The sequence below is a fragment of the Arvicanthis niloticus genome, chromosome 3 (genome assembly GCF_011762505.2).
Source record: "Arvicanthis niloticus isolate mArvNil1 chromosome 3, mArvNil1.pat.X, whole genome shotgun sequence".
NCBI classification, from domain to species: Eukaryota; Metazoa; Chordata; class Mammalia; order Rodentia; family Muridae; genus Arvicanthis; species Arvicanthis niloticus.
Window position 1 is genome coordinate 85,077,712 of NC_047660.1, and position 14,148 is coordinate 85,091,859.

General features: G+C 47.4%; 1 protein-coding gene across 4 annotated transcripts in view; it reads right to left on the reverse strand.

Moving 5' to 3' along the window:
• Window positions 1–4,368: 4,368 nt before the first annotated feature.
• The window catches only part of C3H10orf71 (chromosome 3 C10orf71 homolog), a 47,264-nt gene continuing 37,484 nt past the window's right edge, over window positions 4,369–14,148 (reverse strand). For all 4 annotated transcript variants that reach the window (XM_034498450.3, XM_076931441.1, XM_076931440.1 and 1 more), the window contains 3 exons: window positions 13,158–13,252; window positions 12,586–12,708; window positions 4,369–9,447 (listed from right to left, as the gene is read on the reverse strand). In XM_034498450.3, the coding sequence (XP_034354341.1) occupies window positions 5,017–9,276 (4,260 nt within the window). In that variant the 5' untranslated portion in view covers window positions 9,277–9,447; window positions 12,586–12,708; window positions 13,158–13,252 and the 3' untranslated portion in view covers window positions 4,369–5,016. The remainder of the gene's footprint in view (window positions 9,448–12,585; window positions 12,709–13,157; window positions 13,253–14,148) is intronic.

The window sequence follows — 14,148 nt, forward strand, 5'->3', positions numbered from 1 at the left end:
GGTCAAAAGAAAATATGCATCTTCTATAAAAGCAGCATGTTAGACGATGCCATTATGCTAACTGTGGGTGGGATGGGGTTCCATCGAGACCATATTGCCCTGTGAAGTGACTCCTTCCTACTGAAACTACACAGTGGGCCAGATGTGTACAAATAAGAGCAGCCATGGCTTCTACTTGAGCAACCTCGGCTAGAGTCCTGTCAGGGCTCTAACCTTTGGGGTGACCCTTGACTGTCTTGCTGATGCTCTCAGTTTTATTCATGGAGAAACAGAGGGCTGTTAAAAGCATAGAGATCCAATCCATAGTCACCCAAAACACTCAGGGGTTTACAAATGAGAAAGAAGAGGTTGGGCTTAAAGTTTCCAGATTCAGAGGAAAATAGAGCCATGAGTATGGAGGCAGAAAGGCAGGTGGGCAGGGATCAACAAAGCCATTCCAGAGACAGTCCCCTGAAGGGGATAGAAAGACTGTAACCCAAAGGAGGGATGGGAGTCAGGGCTTAGATCCAAGAAGACCAATGGCATAAAAACCAGGGCCATGTGGGCAGTGCCACCTAAGCTGAGAAATGTGCTGATGTAGCTAAAACAAATAAAGTGAACTACAGTTTAGCCAAAGAGAAACAGTGCTTGGTGTGGTTTGTCCCCATAGACTCTTAAGCTTGATGTTTGGTCCTCATTATTGTGGTATTCACATGATGGGAGCTTTAAGGAATGGTCTTAATAGGACACAGTGAGGTCACCAGGGCTAAAAGCCTAAAGGCTTAGGGAATGCTGGTCCTGCAGGGCATGCTAGTTTTGTCTAGAAGGACTGTTATAGAAGAGTAGATCTGGCCCCTTGTTCTCTTGTGTGATGGTTCATCTTGACTGTTGACTTAGCGGGACTTAAATTACCATGGAGACATTTCTGGGTGAGAGTGTTTCCAGAAAGGTTTAACTGAAGACCCACCTGGAATTCAAGCAGTGCTTGAGTCCTGGATTGAATAAAAAGAAAAAATGAGAGATGGGTACCAGCTCACATCTCTCCTTGCTTCCTGACTGCAGATGCAACAGGACCACCTGCCTCAGGCTCTTGTCATCATGCCTTCTCTGACACTTCACCTGAACTGTACCTTCAAATTGCCAGCCAAAATAAAACTTTCCTTCCTTAAGTTGCTTTTATCATAACAACAAAGAAGTAGGTCATACCGATTGTCTCTTGTGCAATGCCCCTTCTGCCTGTAGCCTGCTTTCAGTCCCTTTCCTGGTTTTTCCACCATGATGTGAGTCAGGGACCCTCACCACAATCCTTTCTGGACCACCTAGCCACCTGAACTCTGAGTCAGAGAAAACTCTTTCTTTGTAAGGCATACAGCCTCAGGCTTTTCTTAAGAACTCACAAAATCAGAATAATACACACCCCTACTTGGACATGAAGGTCAGCAGAATTCTTTCTTCTTCAAGTTTCTACTTGTGTTGATCTAGAATCCTGGGAAGGAAAGACCTCCTTCCTTAACAATGCTTCAAGACACTGGAAGAACAAAGGGAGAAGCACTCTTCTGTGAGAACTCTGTAGATAAGACACCTAGGAAGCCTAAATGGAGTTTAATGGTGACAAGCTCTTATAATATGGCCCTGCATTGTCTGCTCAGCTTGGCCTTATACCTGCATGTTGATGAGGACCTACACAACAGTTGTGGCCAACTGCATGGTACTGTCTGGGCTGGAATACGTTTTACACATAAGCAATTCAGATTTTCCTTGAGATGTCCTCTTTATATGCAAATGATCCCCACAGTATTTGCATAAGGCACCATGTTTAGACTTCAGCTTCTTATCCCTTACACATAGTTTGGGTTATGAAAAGCCGTAAGTCAGTTCCCTTCTGATATCTGGATCCACTCTTGCCTTAGGAAAGAGGTCCTTGGCTTCTGTGGTTTGCTCCAGTCATAAGGAGCCAATGATCCCAACTGCTCGTGGTAAGTGGAAGCAGCTCAGGCTGTTGGAGATGATGCTCTCCCACAGAGTATAAACCAGCCTTACTGCCACTCACTCTAACACCAAGTAGGAGGCAAACACGCTGCCCTTCTATGCACCAGAAAATGCAGCAGACTGGAAGGCAGGTCCCCACCTTGACTCTGTCTGGGATCAGCTTCTTAGAACTCATTGTGCAGATAATCCATTGCCACCTAGGCAAGGGATATTCTAGGCACACTGGAATTCTAGGGTTCAAGTCAGCTCTCTGGTGAGGTAGTGCTGGCAAGTATAGGGACTGCATTTACTGCAGTGTCAATTAGGTGCTAAGGATATCCATCTAAAGATGAGAGAGGCACAAACCCTTGGCATAGGCTCTTCCTAGTGGTCGTGAGACCATTTCCACTGTAGTAAAGGCCAACAGAGGTACCTCTTGGGGGACTGAAATCAGTCTTAGAGATGAGAACACAGCACCCCATGCAAGCTCTTGGCTATTGTAGCTTAACAGTTTTGGAATTTTTAGTGGTGCCCTTGAGTGCTCTTCATTAGGTCCCCTCTCAGAAGACACTTACAGGAGCTCCAGCTAGTAGAAAAATGGCCAGTCTTCTAAACAGGAGATGTTGGCAACATCTGGAGTCCCCACAAACTACACCCATTCATATTCCTCACTACTTTCTTATTCGAGGTAGTGGCAAAAGGAGGAATTTTGGGTGGAGCAACCAAATGAGTAAAATATCAGTTCAAATGCTGACCGATATATCAATAAGTCTATCTCGTGAGGCTATAGTTTCAGTTCTCACTCTTATTAGAAATAATAATGAATAATTAGCTAAGTCAATGTACTTTGATATGGTATGACACATCTCTTGGTACTTGATCAATGTCATCATTGATAAACAAACCCTGGGAGATGCCTTCTGTCTTCATGGGCCCAGGCACACCTTGCATGTCTTGACTTGGCTCAGATGCCATCTGCCCAAGGAAGGCCCCTTTCCTCCTGTGCTGAGTTAGGTGCTCCTCCTCAGAGCTACCTCCAAACTCCTGAACATATGGGATGGTAATTGTCTTCCTTGTCTCTTATACTGGAACTCCAAGCGTGCAGAGACAAAATTTTACCATGCTAATTTCAATGTCCACTTGAAGTGTCTGTCATAGTGCAAAGATTTGTAAAAAGGAAGAAGGGAGAGAGGAAAAAAGAAAGGAAAGAAGGCAAGAGAAAAGGAAGGATAGAGGAGGGAAAGAGAGACAGACATTCAGAAAGAAGGAAGGGAAGAAGGAAGAAGGAAAGAAAGGAAGGAAGGGAGGGAATGAAGGAAGTGAGGAAATGTGAGCACTATCATTCCCCCCTGACAGGGAGAGACTGAACGAGCTCACTGGCCAGTGAGTTGGTGGAGACTTACCTTCTATTCTCCAAGCTATCCTCTGAATGTAGGAGCATGGATGCTTTGCTGTGAGTGAGGACAGGCTTGCTGGGCTCCAGGAGTTCATGACATGACCCTCTTTCCAGTGTGAGTAGACCCCACTGTCTGCCTGAGCCCCCCTCCTCTCCCTGACTTCCAGACATCCTCCTGACCTTGGCTTCTGTTTATTTTTCTGCAAATAGTGCTTCCAAGTCAGTTTTCCCCAAACTAATTGCCCCAGCCAATTTTCCCTGGGGGAACACCATTATTTTTCCTAACAATGGTGAGTATTGAGCCTCAGGATTCTTTGGTTAGGTATTTCTTTCCTAGAGGATTTGAGACTTTCAAGATGAGATAATTTTTTTATACTCTAGTCAGATGAAAATGTAGCAGAGAGGACTCTGGAGGTGACTTGGTGGCATCATCTAAGCACATCTTCTGTCTTGTCTCTCGTTAGTGACTTGGAGGAGTCATTTTTGTGGGGCAAGTGACTTGAACCTCTGAATGGGAGTTCTTGTCTGACAAGTGTAGTCGAATCAAAAGGCATGGATAGGTGGGCATCTCTGGGGGGGCATTTTCATCATGAAATTTGGGGGTGGCTTCACTTGCTAGGAAAATAATTAGAAAATCCTGAATTCAAATCCTGATTCAGAATATTGTTTCAAATGCTGTTTTCTTTAGACACGGTGAGCTATACTGAAGCCCCCCCATTCCCAGTGTGGATGCCGTCCCTGTGAACTGAAGGGTTGTACCTGGTTCTCCCATCCTCCCATTTGAGTTCAGGATGCAGGAACCAGTTACTAATGTCTGACTCAGTTTCCTCAGTTTGTCTCATTTGCTGGGCTGAAACCATCATTTATATCCCCTGTAGGAGCAGCAGGTCTGGACTCAGAAAGTACAGGGTTGGGGTTAGAGGAGGAAGAAAGTCTTGGCAGCTCTGGGGGAGGGGGCTGCAGGGTTCATGACCCTTTTTACTTTCTAGCTGAGAACCCACACAGAAGAAAGACAAGAGTCCAGGGACAGGACCACATTGGCAAACTTGTTTCACATTTTAAATGATAACTTTTGCTTTATCAGAAGAACTTCTTTAGAGACAAAGTTCCCACCATGAGGAAACCCCATCAGTTCTGCAAGATTCCCTTGGGTCTGTTTTTAGCCAGTGCCACCTGAGGGGACCTAAAACTTTGCTGCTATGTGTTATGCTTGACCCAAGATTGGGTGTGGTGGGGTGCTTACCACCCAATGTAGGGTTCAGCATTTCTGGGAACTTTGCTAAAGAGGCCCACCCTCCAGAAGGAGACTCTTGGGGTGCCCTGAGCCTAATTACTCTTAGAACATCTGGTGTCCCAGGGCATGTCCCCCCACTTCAGGATCAGAGAAGGGCAGAGAGACAGCTGGAAAGAGGGGAATGAATCTTGGCCCTAGGGAGCCCACAGGGGTCCCCACTTCTTTTTGGACTATAGGGATCCCAAATGGCTAACTATGAGTTGAAGTGTGTGTGTGTGTGTGTGTGTGTGTGTGTGTGTGTGTGTGTGTGTGTAGATAGATAGATAGATAGATAGATAGATAGATAGATAGATAGATAGATAGAGACATTGTTGGAGAGGGTCTGTGACTGTAAGCTTTTGTTGCTTTCTAGAGTGGGGAAGTCAGTTTGCTGCAGTTCTCAAGAAACACCCTCTGTGGCAAAGTCCTCTAGGTCATCTGTGGAGATGATACTTAAGCTTGGAGCTTCTGCACCCTCTTCCTCTGGACTATGGGGAGGCCCACGGGGGCGCTGGGCTGAGGCATGATGGGTGGGTTCACCCAGCTGTTCAGGAGGAGGCTGCAGTCTAGCGCCCTGGGAACTCTGGGGCCTGTGGCCAGAACCCTGCCTGAGAAAGGTGGGAGCTGCAAGCTGGGAGGAACAGCGCAGAGGCATCAAGGAAGTCACAGGCACTGGCCTGAAACCGGGGTACAGTAGGTAGGGAGCAACCAGGGCATCCTGCAGAGGTGGCTCTGAGGAAGTTTCCTCAGAGGAAGGGACAGAGACCTTGACATACTTGCCAGTCTCGGGGTCATAGAAAGTCTTGATTTTCACTTGGAGAGGCACATCAAAGACAAAGTATTGTCCTGACTGGGGATCCTGGAGCACCTTCTGGGTGGCAGGGTAAGGGGGAAGAGGTGTGAGGGACTGGGGTCCCCAAGGCCGCCTCCCTGCGGGCTCCCAGCCACAGGACACCGAGTGGCGGTGTGTGGGTGGGGGCAGGGAGCGGATGGCTGGGAACCTGGGCCGAGGCCCCTTTCCAGGAGATACAGGCCTTTGCTCTGTCCCCTGGGTGTCCTCCGTGAAGGACTTGCCCTCCCAGGCCTCGGCATGCTTCTCCACTATCTGATCACTCTTTCTCCTCTTGCTTGCCAGCTTCTTTGCCCTGCGCAGGGCCTTCTCCGTCTTGGGTGGGACTGCAGGGGGCTTGCCTGTGGCCCTCTCCAGCAGAGAAGGGGGCTCAGGTTTCTCAGCAGCGTCAGCTAGCAAAATGCCTCTCGGAGAGAGGGTCCTGAAATCTGCCAACCTCTCCAGTTGGGGATCTGAACCTTCAGCTTCCCACGTGAGGCCATGTGTCATGTCCTCCCTCCTAGTGAGCCCTGTAGGACCCGGGCTGGCCCAGGGGCGGGGGCCAGGAGGCTCTTGGCGCTGCCAGTGTTCCCCAGCAGCCTGGGAAGCTTCTTCCCAAATACTGCTGGCTGCAGGGGAGCATGTGCTGCTCTCTCCTAGAGAGCTGGGGTTGGGAGAAGTCCCTGCCTCACTGGGAACCAGCCTTCTTCCTGAAGGTCCTGCTCTGGGTGCAGCCAAAAAGTGGCCTTTGAAACCTTGTTCTTCCCAACAGGCATGTTGTGGCAAGGAGTGGGGAGAGTCTTCTAAATCATCTGGGGGTAGAGCGATGGTGGGGATATTCTGTGGAGCCTCCAGTTTCCCTGAGTCTGCAGATCTGCTTTTTTCCTGTGCTAGCGCTTCGCTGGCTGTATCTGGGGGTGGTTTCATTCTGCCCCCCTCTTCCACCAGTGGTAGAAAAGAGAGACTCCCCTTCCAGGTTTGCTGAGAAGTCTCATCCTGGGCTGCAGTGTGTACTGGGTCCTCCTCCACTCCCTCATACACCACACATTTCTGCTGTGTGCCTGGCACGTTAAGGGATAGTAGAGTGTTAGACATTTCCTGGCTTTCTGGGGCACAGTGGCCGCCAGCATCTTCGCCCCACTGTTGCCTTGGCAATTCATTCTCTTTGTGTCCACCACTAAGTGAGTCCTCTGAGGAGACTGTCCTCAGGAGAGGCAGAATAATAGGTTTTATCACCGGGGTGGCCCTGAGTGTGTTATCTTTAATTGGGAACAGTCTGTGCTTGTTGGTAGAAGCTGGCAAGGGGGTTGAGTCCTTGGCATATGAAAGAGCTGTATCCTTATCCGAGCCCATCCAAGAGCCTCTGGCATTGACTTCCTCCACAGATGCCTTCCTGGGTCTTCCTCCCGAAACACTTTGTGCTTTTCTTTGTATTTCCTCCCGTCTGTGCTCATCCACATCTCTATGTTCATTACGTAAGGCACATTGCTGCGGCTCTTCTTTCTCCACCTCGGTCTCCTTCTCTTCCTTCTGATTATCACCTGCACTCACATGACTTTTCCTGTCTTCCCGGGGGCCTTCCGTAAACCACATCTTCTGCTGATCTTCAAAAGAAGCAAAGGATTGGTCTGAAGAGCTGGTGCTGAATTTAGCCTTTGTTTGCAGGCATGGAGTAAAATCAGACTGGCTGTCACTGTAAAACACATCCTCCTCCTCAGGGGAAAGGGGTCCTGGGGAGAACTTTTGGTTCAAGGGTAGATTCTGGAACCCTGTTTCTCGCTCAGGCTCTGTCTCTTGGGAGATGGATCTCGAGAGCCCATTCTCCACCTGGTGGGGCTTCATTTTCTCTATAGTCTGTCCTGTTTCAGACTCCCTGTTAAAGAGTTTCAGGGAGAGATGTTTCCGGGGAAGGCTTTCCTTGGCGTCTGGATGCCAGCCACCCTCAGAGGAATCCTGCTCTGACTCTCCATTGGCTTCCTTCTTCTCATTACTATTCCTGTCTGCAGCTTCCCCATTGATGCAGAAGTGGGTTTTGGAGCTAGCTGAAGGTGAAATGAGGGTCGGGTGGCTGTCTGCAAATGATTCTCTAGAGTTGATAGCAGGATCCTTCTGGGTACTGCTGTGTAAAACGCTAGGGGCATCATCTGTCGTCTCCTTCAAGAGCTCAGCGGGAGGGTTTTCTTCAAGCCCATTGGGAAGGGTGACTCCATTGCTCAGAAGTTCTTGCTTGCTATCAAGCTTACCTCTGGCTTTCTCATCCAAGCCTTTTAAGAGAGGTAGGGGGCTGTATGTGCTCTTGACGCGCTTCCGAACATCCTTGAGGTTGAACAGCAGACTGGGCGCTTTGGATTTATAGCTATCTCGAGACTGAGCGTCATTGGACTCCTTCTCCTGGTATCCATTTAGCTGTCCTGGAGGGGATGGGCTTATTTCCACTGGTTGGGTGTCTGAAGTTTCCAGGACATGCTTTGTAGATATAATTGGGGTGAGAAGTTTACTGATGTTAAAAGGGGGACTGTAATGGTCATTGGGCTCCTCTGGCATGTCTAGAACACCATTTTCTGGAAGTTGACCCTGAGGGTTGAGCTTTGAATACAGAGGCAGAACTCTCCTATTGGGCTGTTTCTTGTCTTCCAAAGCATCATGTGGACCATCTGTCCCTCCTTTGCTAGTCTTTGGCTTCCTCCATGGAGCCTGACTCCGCTTCACTTGAGAGTCAATCTGTGAAGCATTTCCCTCTACAGGGAATAGAAATCTTGGATCCCTGGCACCCCTGGCTCCAGATGTGGACTGGATTCCCGATGGTGACCTGTCCTCTTCCTGAGCACAGTTAGCTCTACCCTGGCAGGGGGAGACTTTGGACTCTGCAGGGTAGGGCTCCTTTAGCAAGGGCATGTCCTCATAATGTTTAGGGACTTTGCTTTCTGGGGTGGTTTCAGCAATGTCCTTTCTCTCCCGGAGCTTTGGTTGGTGGGTATCCCATGACTCAAAGGCACTGTTTTCACTGTGCAGAAAAGTCCTCCTGGGAATCCACTCCTTCCCTCTTCCTGGCTCAGCTTTGGCTGGCTTGAGAGGTGGAGAGGGAAACTTTGGCTCAAATGAGCTAGCCACATGGTCAGGTGTCCGGAGGAGGCTTTCTGAGCCATGAGATGCTATTTCTGGGTTCTTGGGAGACTCTTGTTCTCCAGGAGCCCTGCCAGGCTGGTGGCTGCTCTGATGGGTGTTGGAGACTTCAGCAGGCACCCTCCTGACAGTCAGAAAGGCCGAATCAAAGCAGAAGTTGACACCACTTTCTGGGGGATGTGTAAACTTGGGAGGATTTTTGAGAGCTGGGGGCTTGCTTGGAGGAGGCCGGCTGTCACAAGGTTGAGTCTCTGTCCTGTCAAAAGATCTGATAAGTGATGAGACTTTGGAGATGGGCTTGTTGTTGCTCCTCAGGCCAGAAATGGGCACCTCCAGTCTCCTCTGGACTGGTATTGGCAGAGGACTGTTTTTGGGGTACTTTTCCTCCCCCTGAACGTACTTGGGTTGCTGTTGTAAGGTGGCTGCCCAGCCAGAATGCTCTGTGCCTTGAGATGGAAGCTGGCTCCAAATCCCACTTTTTCTGTTGGCATGGCTCACTGTTTCTTGATGAAAAGTCCCTGATACCTGGCTGGTGATATCTGGGGACAGAGCCAGGTCAGAGTCATGGAAGGATGTGTCCTCTGAGATGCACAAACTCCGGAAGGCCCGGTCTGTGAGGTTACTCACCTCCCTGTCTGCGTCATCCAGCACGCTGCCAATGCTGGAGGTATCACTGAACCCGTCTGTGCATTTTTTGTTTCCCTGCATAGTCTGTCAGCTCCCGGAGGACTGTCTCCGTCAGCTTCCGTTTAGAGTGTCTGTCAGCTGTCAGATGCCGTTTGGTGAGATTCGAGCAAGAGTTAGGAGAAACCCACCTGTCACAAGGTGGAGCTTTGAGATGACCAGTTAGTTACAATAGCAACTGGATTTTCTTTCTCTCTGTAAATGGAAGAAGTACGTGGTGTGAATAGGATACCCAGCTTAATTAATCTATACAACTGTCAGTCTTAAATGGATGAACATATCTACGTGTAGTGAACTTCATGTGTCAACTTGGCTAACCAAGTGCACAATTTCTGGTCACTAGTCCATTGTCATGACAGTATTTCTTGGATGTGATTAGCATTAAAATTAGTAGACTTTAGGTAAAGCAGATTATCGTGTGTCATGCGGTGAACACCATGTAATCAGTTCAAGGCCTTGGGAGGAAAAATGATTGAGGTGACAAGCAAGCAAGGCCCAAAAGGCTGAGTGTGACTACATTAAACCAAAACACTTCTGTGTGGCAAAAGAAATCATTAATGAAATAAAAAGGCAACTTTGTATCTTGTAAAGAATTAGCATCTAAAGCATGTAAGGATAGCCTATAGCTAGATATCAAAAAACCCCCAAACCCCAAAACAACAAAACCAACAAAACCCTAAAAACCAAACCAAAGAACTAAATTAAACATTTTGGGTAAGGAAGCTGGACATGGTGGTACGTGCTTTTAATTTCCAGGACAGCCAGGGCTATGTAGAGAGACTATGCCTCTAAAAAAGTTAATTACATAGATATTTGGGTGTTTCTCTGGAGAAGATATTTAATGGTGAACAGGTATAGCAGCAACCCGTGCTCAATGGCACTAACTGTCTGGGAAGAACAAGTTAAAGTCATTGTGAGAATTGATGCTTGTTAGATTAGCTAGTGAGAAACCAACCAACAATGAACAGTAAGGGTGTGTGGGAAGACGGCTCAGCAGGTTAAGTACATGCTGGCAAGGCTGACAACCTGAGCTTGGTCCCCAGGATGCACACGGTGAAAGAAGAGAACCAACTCTCCCTAGTTAGCCTCTGACCTCCATACTCAAGCCATGGCATGTGCATACCTATACACACAGTACATAAAATAAATAAAATGAAAAAAATAGAGCACTGAAGGAAAAGAAAGCCACTTCCCACTGTTGTTAGCAGTGTAAATTAGGAGCTTCAGCGATGGCTCAGTGGTTAGGAGTATAGGTTGTTCTACCAGGAGAGAGGAGCCTGGGTTTCCAGTACCCACAGGGCAGCTCACAACTGTCTGTAACTCTGTCTGTTCCAAGGATCTGATGCCCATTTCTGACTTCTTCAGGCACTGGACATACACATGATGCACATACAGGCAAAACACTCATAGACATAAAATAAGTACATTAAGATGTGAATTAGTCTTTACAAGCACCATAACCATTACAATCACTGTTATAAGAGTTTCTCAACACAGCCAAGTGAGTACAGCCAGTTTGATGCACCTAGGGCCTACAGAGGCACTGCCCCCTTGGGGCAGCACTACTATCAACAGGCCAAACATGGAAGCAGCCTCAATGTTCATGGACACGTGAATGAATAGGGAAACATGGCACACACGCTAGCATACTGTTCATGCTTAAAAACAAAGGAAGGTCTGATGTTAGCGATCATGTGGCTGAAGTTAGAAGACGTTGTGCTAAGTGCACTAAACCAGGCACAGAAGAATGAAGAAGTGGGATATTATACTGTTTATGTGAGGAATCTAAAAATCGAACTCGTAGAAACAAGACAGAATGGAAAGCAAAGTTTTAATTGTTTCTTTCTTCACTTTTTAAAACTCTTTGTGTGTAAGCACGTAGGTGCCACCATGTATGCATGGGGACTAGAAGACAAGCCTTCAGGAGTCTGTTCTCTCCTTCAGTCTCATGAGTGCAGGGCATCAAATTCAGGCTGTCAGTCAGGCTTTATGGCAAGCACCTTTACCTACTTAGCCATCTGGTCAGCCCTCAAAGTTTTGATTCTTTTCATGAGAATAAGGCCCAGAGTTGTCCTGTAGAGCATGGGGCCGGCAGTTAACAATGCTGAATTTAGAAATGTGCTGGGGCTAGCTAGTTCCTAGGTTGTATTTCTATCATTTGGCATCTTCTTGCTTTTGTTCTGCAGAGCCTAATGTTTTATGGGTATGACCTTCCACTGGGCTGTGCCTCCTTAGTCTTGTTACTTCCTCGTTCCATGTGCACATCTCATACATACGGTGTGCACCTGGAGCTTAGGAGCACAGGGCAGTCTGTTCACAGGTGGCCACTCATCTCAGAACCCAGCCCAGAAGATGCTCCTCCCTCCTGCCTCTTCCCTGCAACTCCCTAGGCAACAGAAGCATCGCTGCCCACTGCTGTCTGTCAGGAGACTGGCTTCCATTCTTTCTGAGTGATTTCACATTCCCTGGCCCTCCCTCATCCTGCCTGTTCCTGAACTATACCACTCTTCACGTTCTCTTCTTTAAAAGCTGCTGTGAAATATACACAACATAAAGTTTAAACTACATTGAGCACACACTTGTGGTACAATCCTATGACCAGCATGGTTCAACCTCATAAAAGTGACACTCTGTCTATTAAACGCCATCTTTCTGGCCATCTCTCTCCTATTTCCCACATTCTCTATTTTGCTTGGTTTGTTTCTGATTTGTTTCTTTGAGATGAGAAGGCTGTGTAAGCTTATGACCGGTGATCCTCCTGCCATTGCTGCCCAGTGCTGGGATGGCAGGGATACACCTTCATATTTTTATGGTGCTGGGAGTTCAAAGCCAGGGGCTTTAATGCTGCCAGGCAAGTGCTCTGCCACCTACCTAGTCTCCCAGCCCTCAGTTCTACTTTGTATCTCACAGTATTTTGTCCTTTTGTTTCTAGATTACCCGTTTATCGTAATGCCCTTGAGGTTATGTTATAGTCCAGGTGAGCTCCTCAGACTGTGTATGAGTAGGGACGAGCATCCATTGCAGTTTGTCCTGTAGATGCTCAGGTGCTGACACATGCTCATATGGAATGCTGGAATGCTCACATATGTTCTCAGCAGGCGAACACTCAAGGTGCTCTCCATGAACTTCAGCCTCTACTCTGAGCACCGTATTCTGTTTTTTTGAGACAACTTCTCATATAGCCCAGAATGACCTTGAATCTCCTGTCCATACCCACCAAGTGCTGGGGTCACAGGCATGTACTATCACAGATGGCATGAGTCTCCTTCTCACACTGAACTGTTTTCGTGTGTATGTTCAGGTTCTGTTTCTGTTGCTTGCACATGGCCTTACCTGATCTTGGGTTCAGTGTGGTTCCACACAGACAGGGAAGATGCTCACTGATGCTCAGAAAATAACCACATGACTTCTGCCCACCAGCTTCATTCAGAGAATTTCTTCAATTCTGTATGATCCCTGGAGTCAAACGGAACAGTCACAATGCTGGCTGCACTCCTGCCCTCTCCAGTAGTACCTTTGGCCCATTTGTAAACTACAGAAGGTATTTCCTGATGCTGACTTTTGGGTTGGTCCCCCCTGGGCTCTGATTTGGACCTGGAATGCTCCCCTGACTCTTCATGTGTAAGACATACTTTCCAGTTTGGAAGTATTGGGAGATGTTAAGAACCGAGGAGGTGGGGTCTGGTGGGAAGCCAGTAGGCTGAGAGCCTGGCTCACCTCACACGGTTTACAGGCTGCTGTGTCGTGAGCCTCTACCTCCTCCACCTACTTCTCCGTGATCTACTCCTCTACAGTGCTAAATCAATGGAACCAACATCTAAACGAGTCCAAACAGACGTTTTTCTTCTTGAGTCAGTCCTCTCAGGTGTTTGCTGTGGCAGAGGAAAGCTGACCCACACACCTACCTGTTAAGGCAGTGGGGGCTGCAGGTGCCTGGCTTTTAGGATCTGTGTTTTTCAAACATGTTTGCGTGCTGTGATTTGCTGTCATCACTGCCCATCTGGAAGGAAGAGGAAAATATGTTTCCAGTGAAACAAGAGGCAGAGTCTTCCATAGAGAAACTGTCTTAAAGTGTCAATAACACAGCTTATAAGGCTGGCAATCTTTTATATTCATATTTAAATGCATTGAAATTTAAATATAGACACTTTTTGGTAAAAACCAATATAAAGTTAAGGGTATATTCTTCCTAATATTCATGAATTTGCTGGTGGTCTAAGGAATCTCCAGGAGCCTCTAGTAAGCCTGAGAGGGATTTCTGACAGGAGTGGACCAGTTCTGAAACTCTTTTTTCCTAGTAGAATCTGGGCAAAGACTCCTTCCCAACTAAGTCAGTAACTTAATTTTTGCAGTAAAGGGATGTAGAACAGCCAATTCAAGTCCACTCAGAAGACAGCTGCAGTGTTCGATTTATTGTTGGCAGGAGATGTATCTATTCTGACAGCTCAAAGAACCCCAAAGCTGCCCAGGAGGGTTTCCAGAGCACTCAGGATGAAGGTAAACTAATTAAAATAAAGCTACTATGCAAATCTTAAAGGCAGACCCTTGGGGCTTCCTCCAGACCTTCTCCAGATTGTAGCTCCTGGATATTAATCTAGCCTAAGCTAGTTTATTAATAATATTAATAATCATAATAACTCAAATTTGGGGAGCATATTTCTTTAGAGAATCAAAGAGGCACTTTGTGTGCACTGCCATACGGCGAGGCCCATCCTGACTCCCTAGCTGGCTTTGATGGGTCTCCTTCCTGTCCCCACAGCATGCTGCCATTATTTTTCCTAGAGCACACTGTGCTGTGACAGATCAGATATCAGGACCCATATGTTCTAGAAATTGATGATTGATTCTTTCTTCACAAACTAGAAGGTTCCTTGAACCTGGAAAGAGGGTCTTATG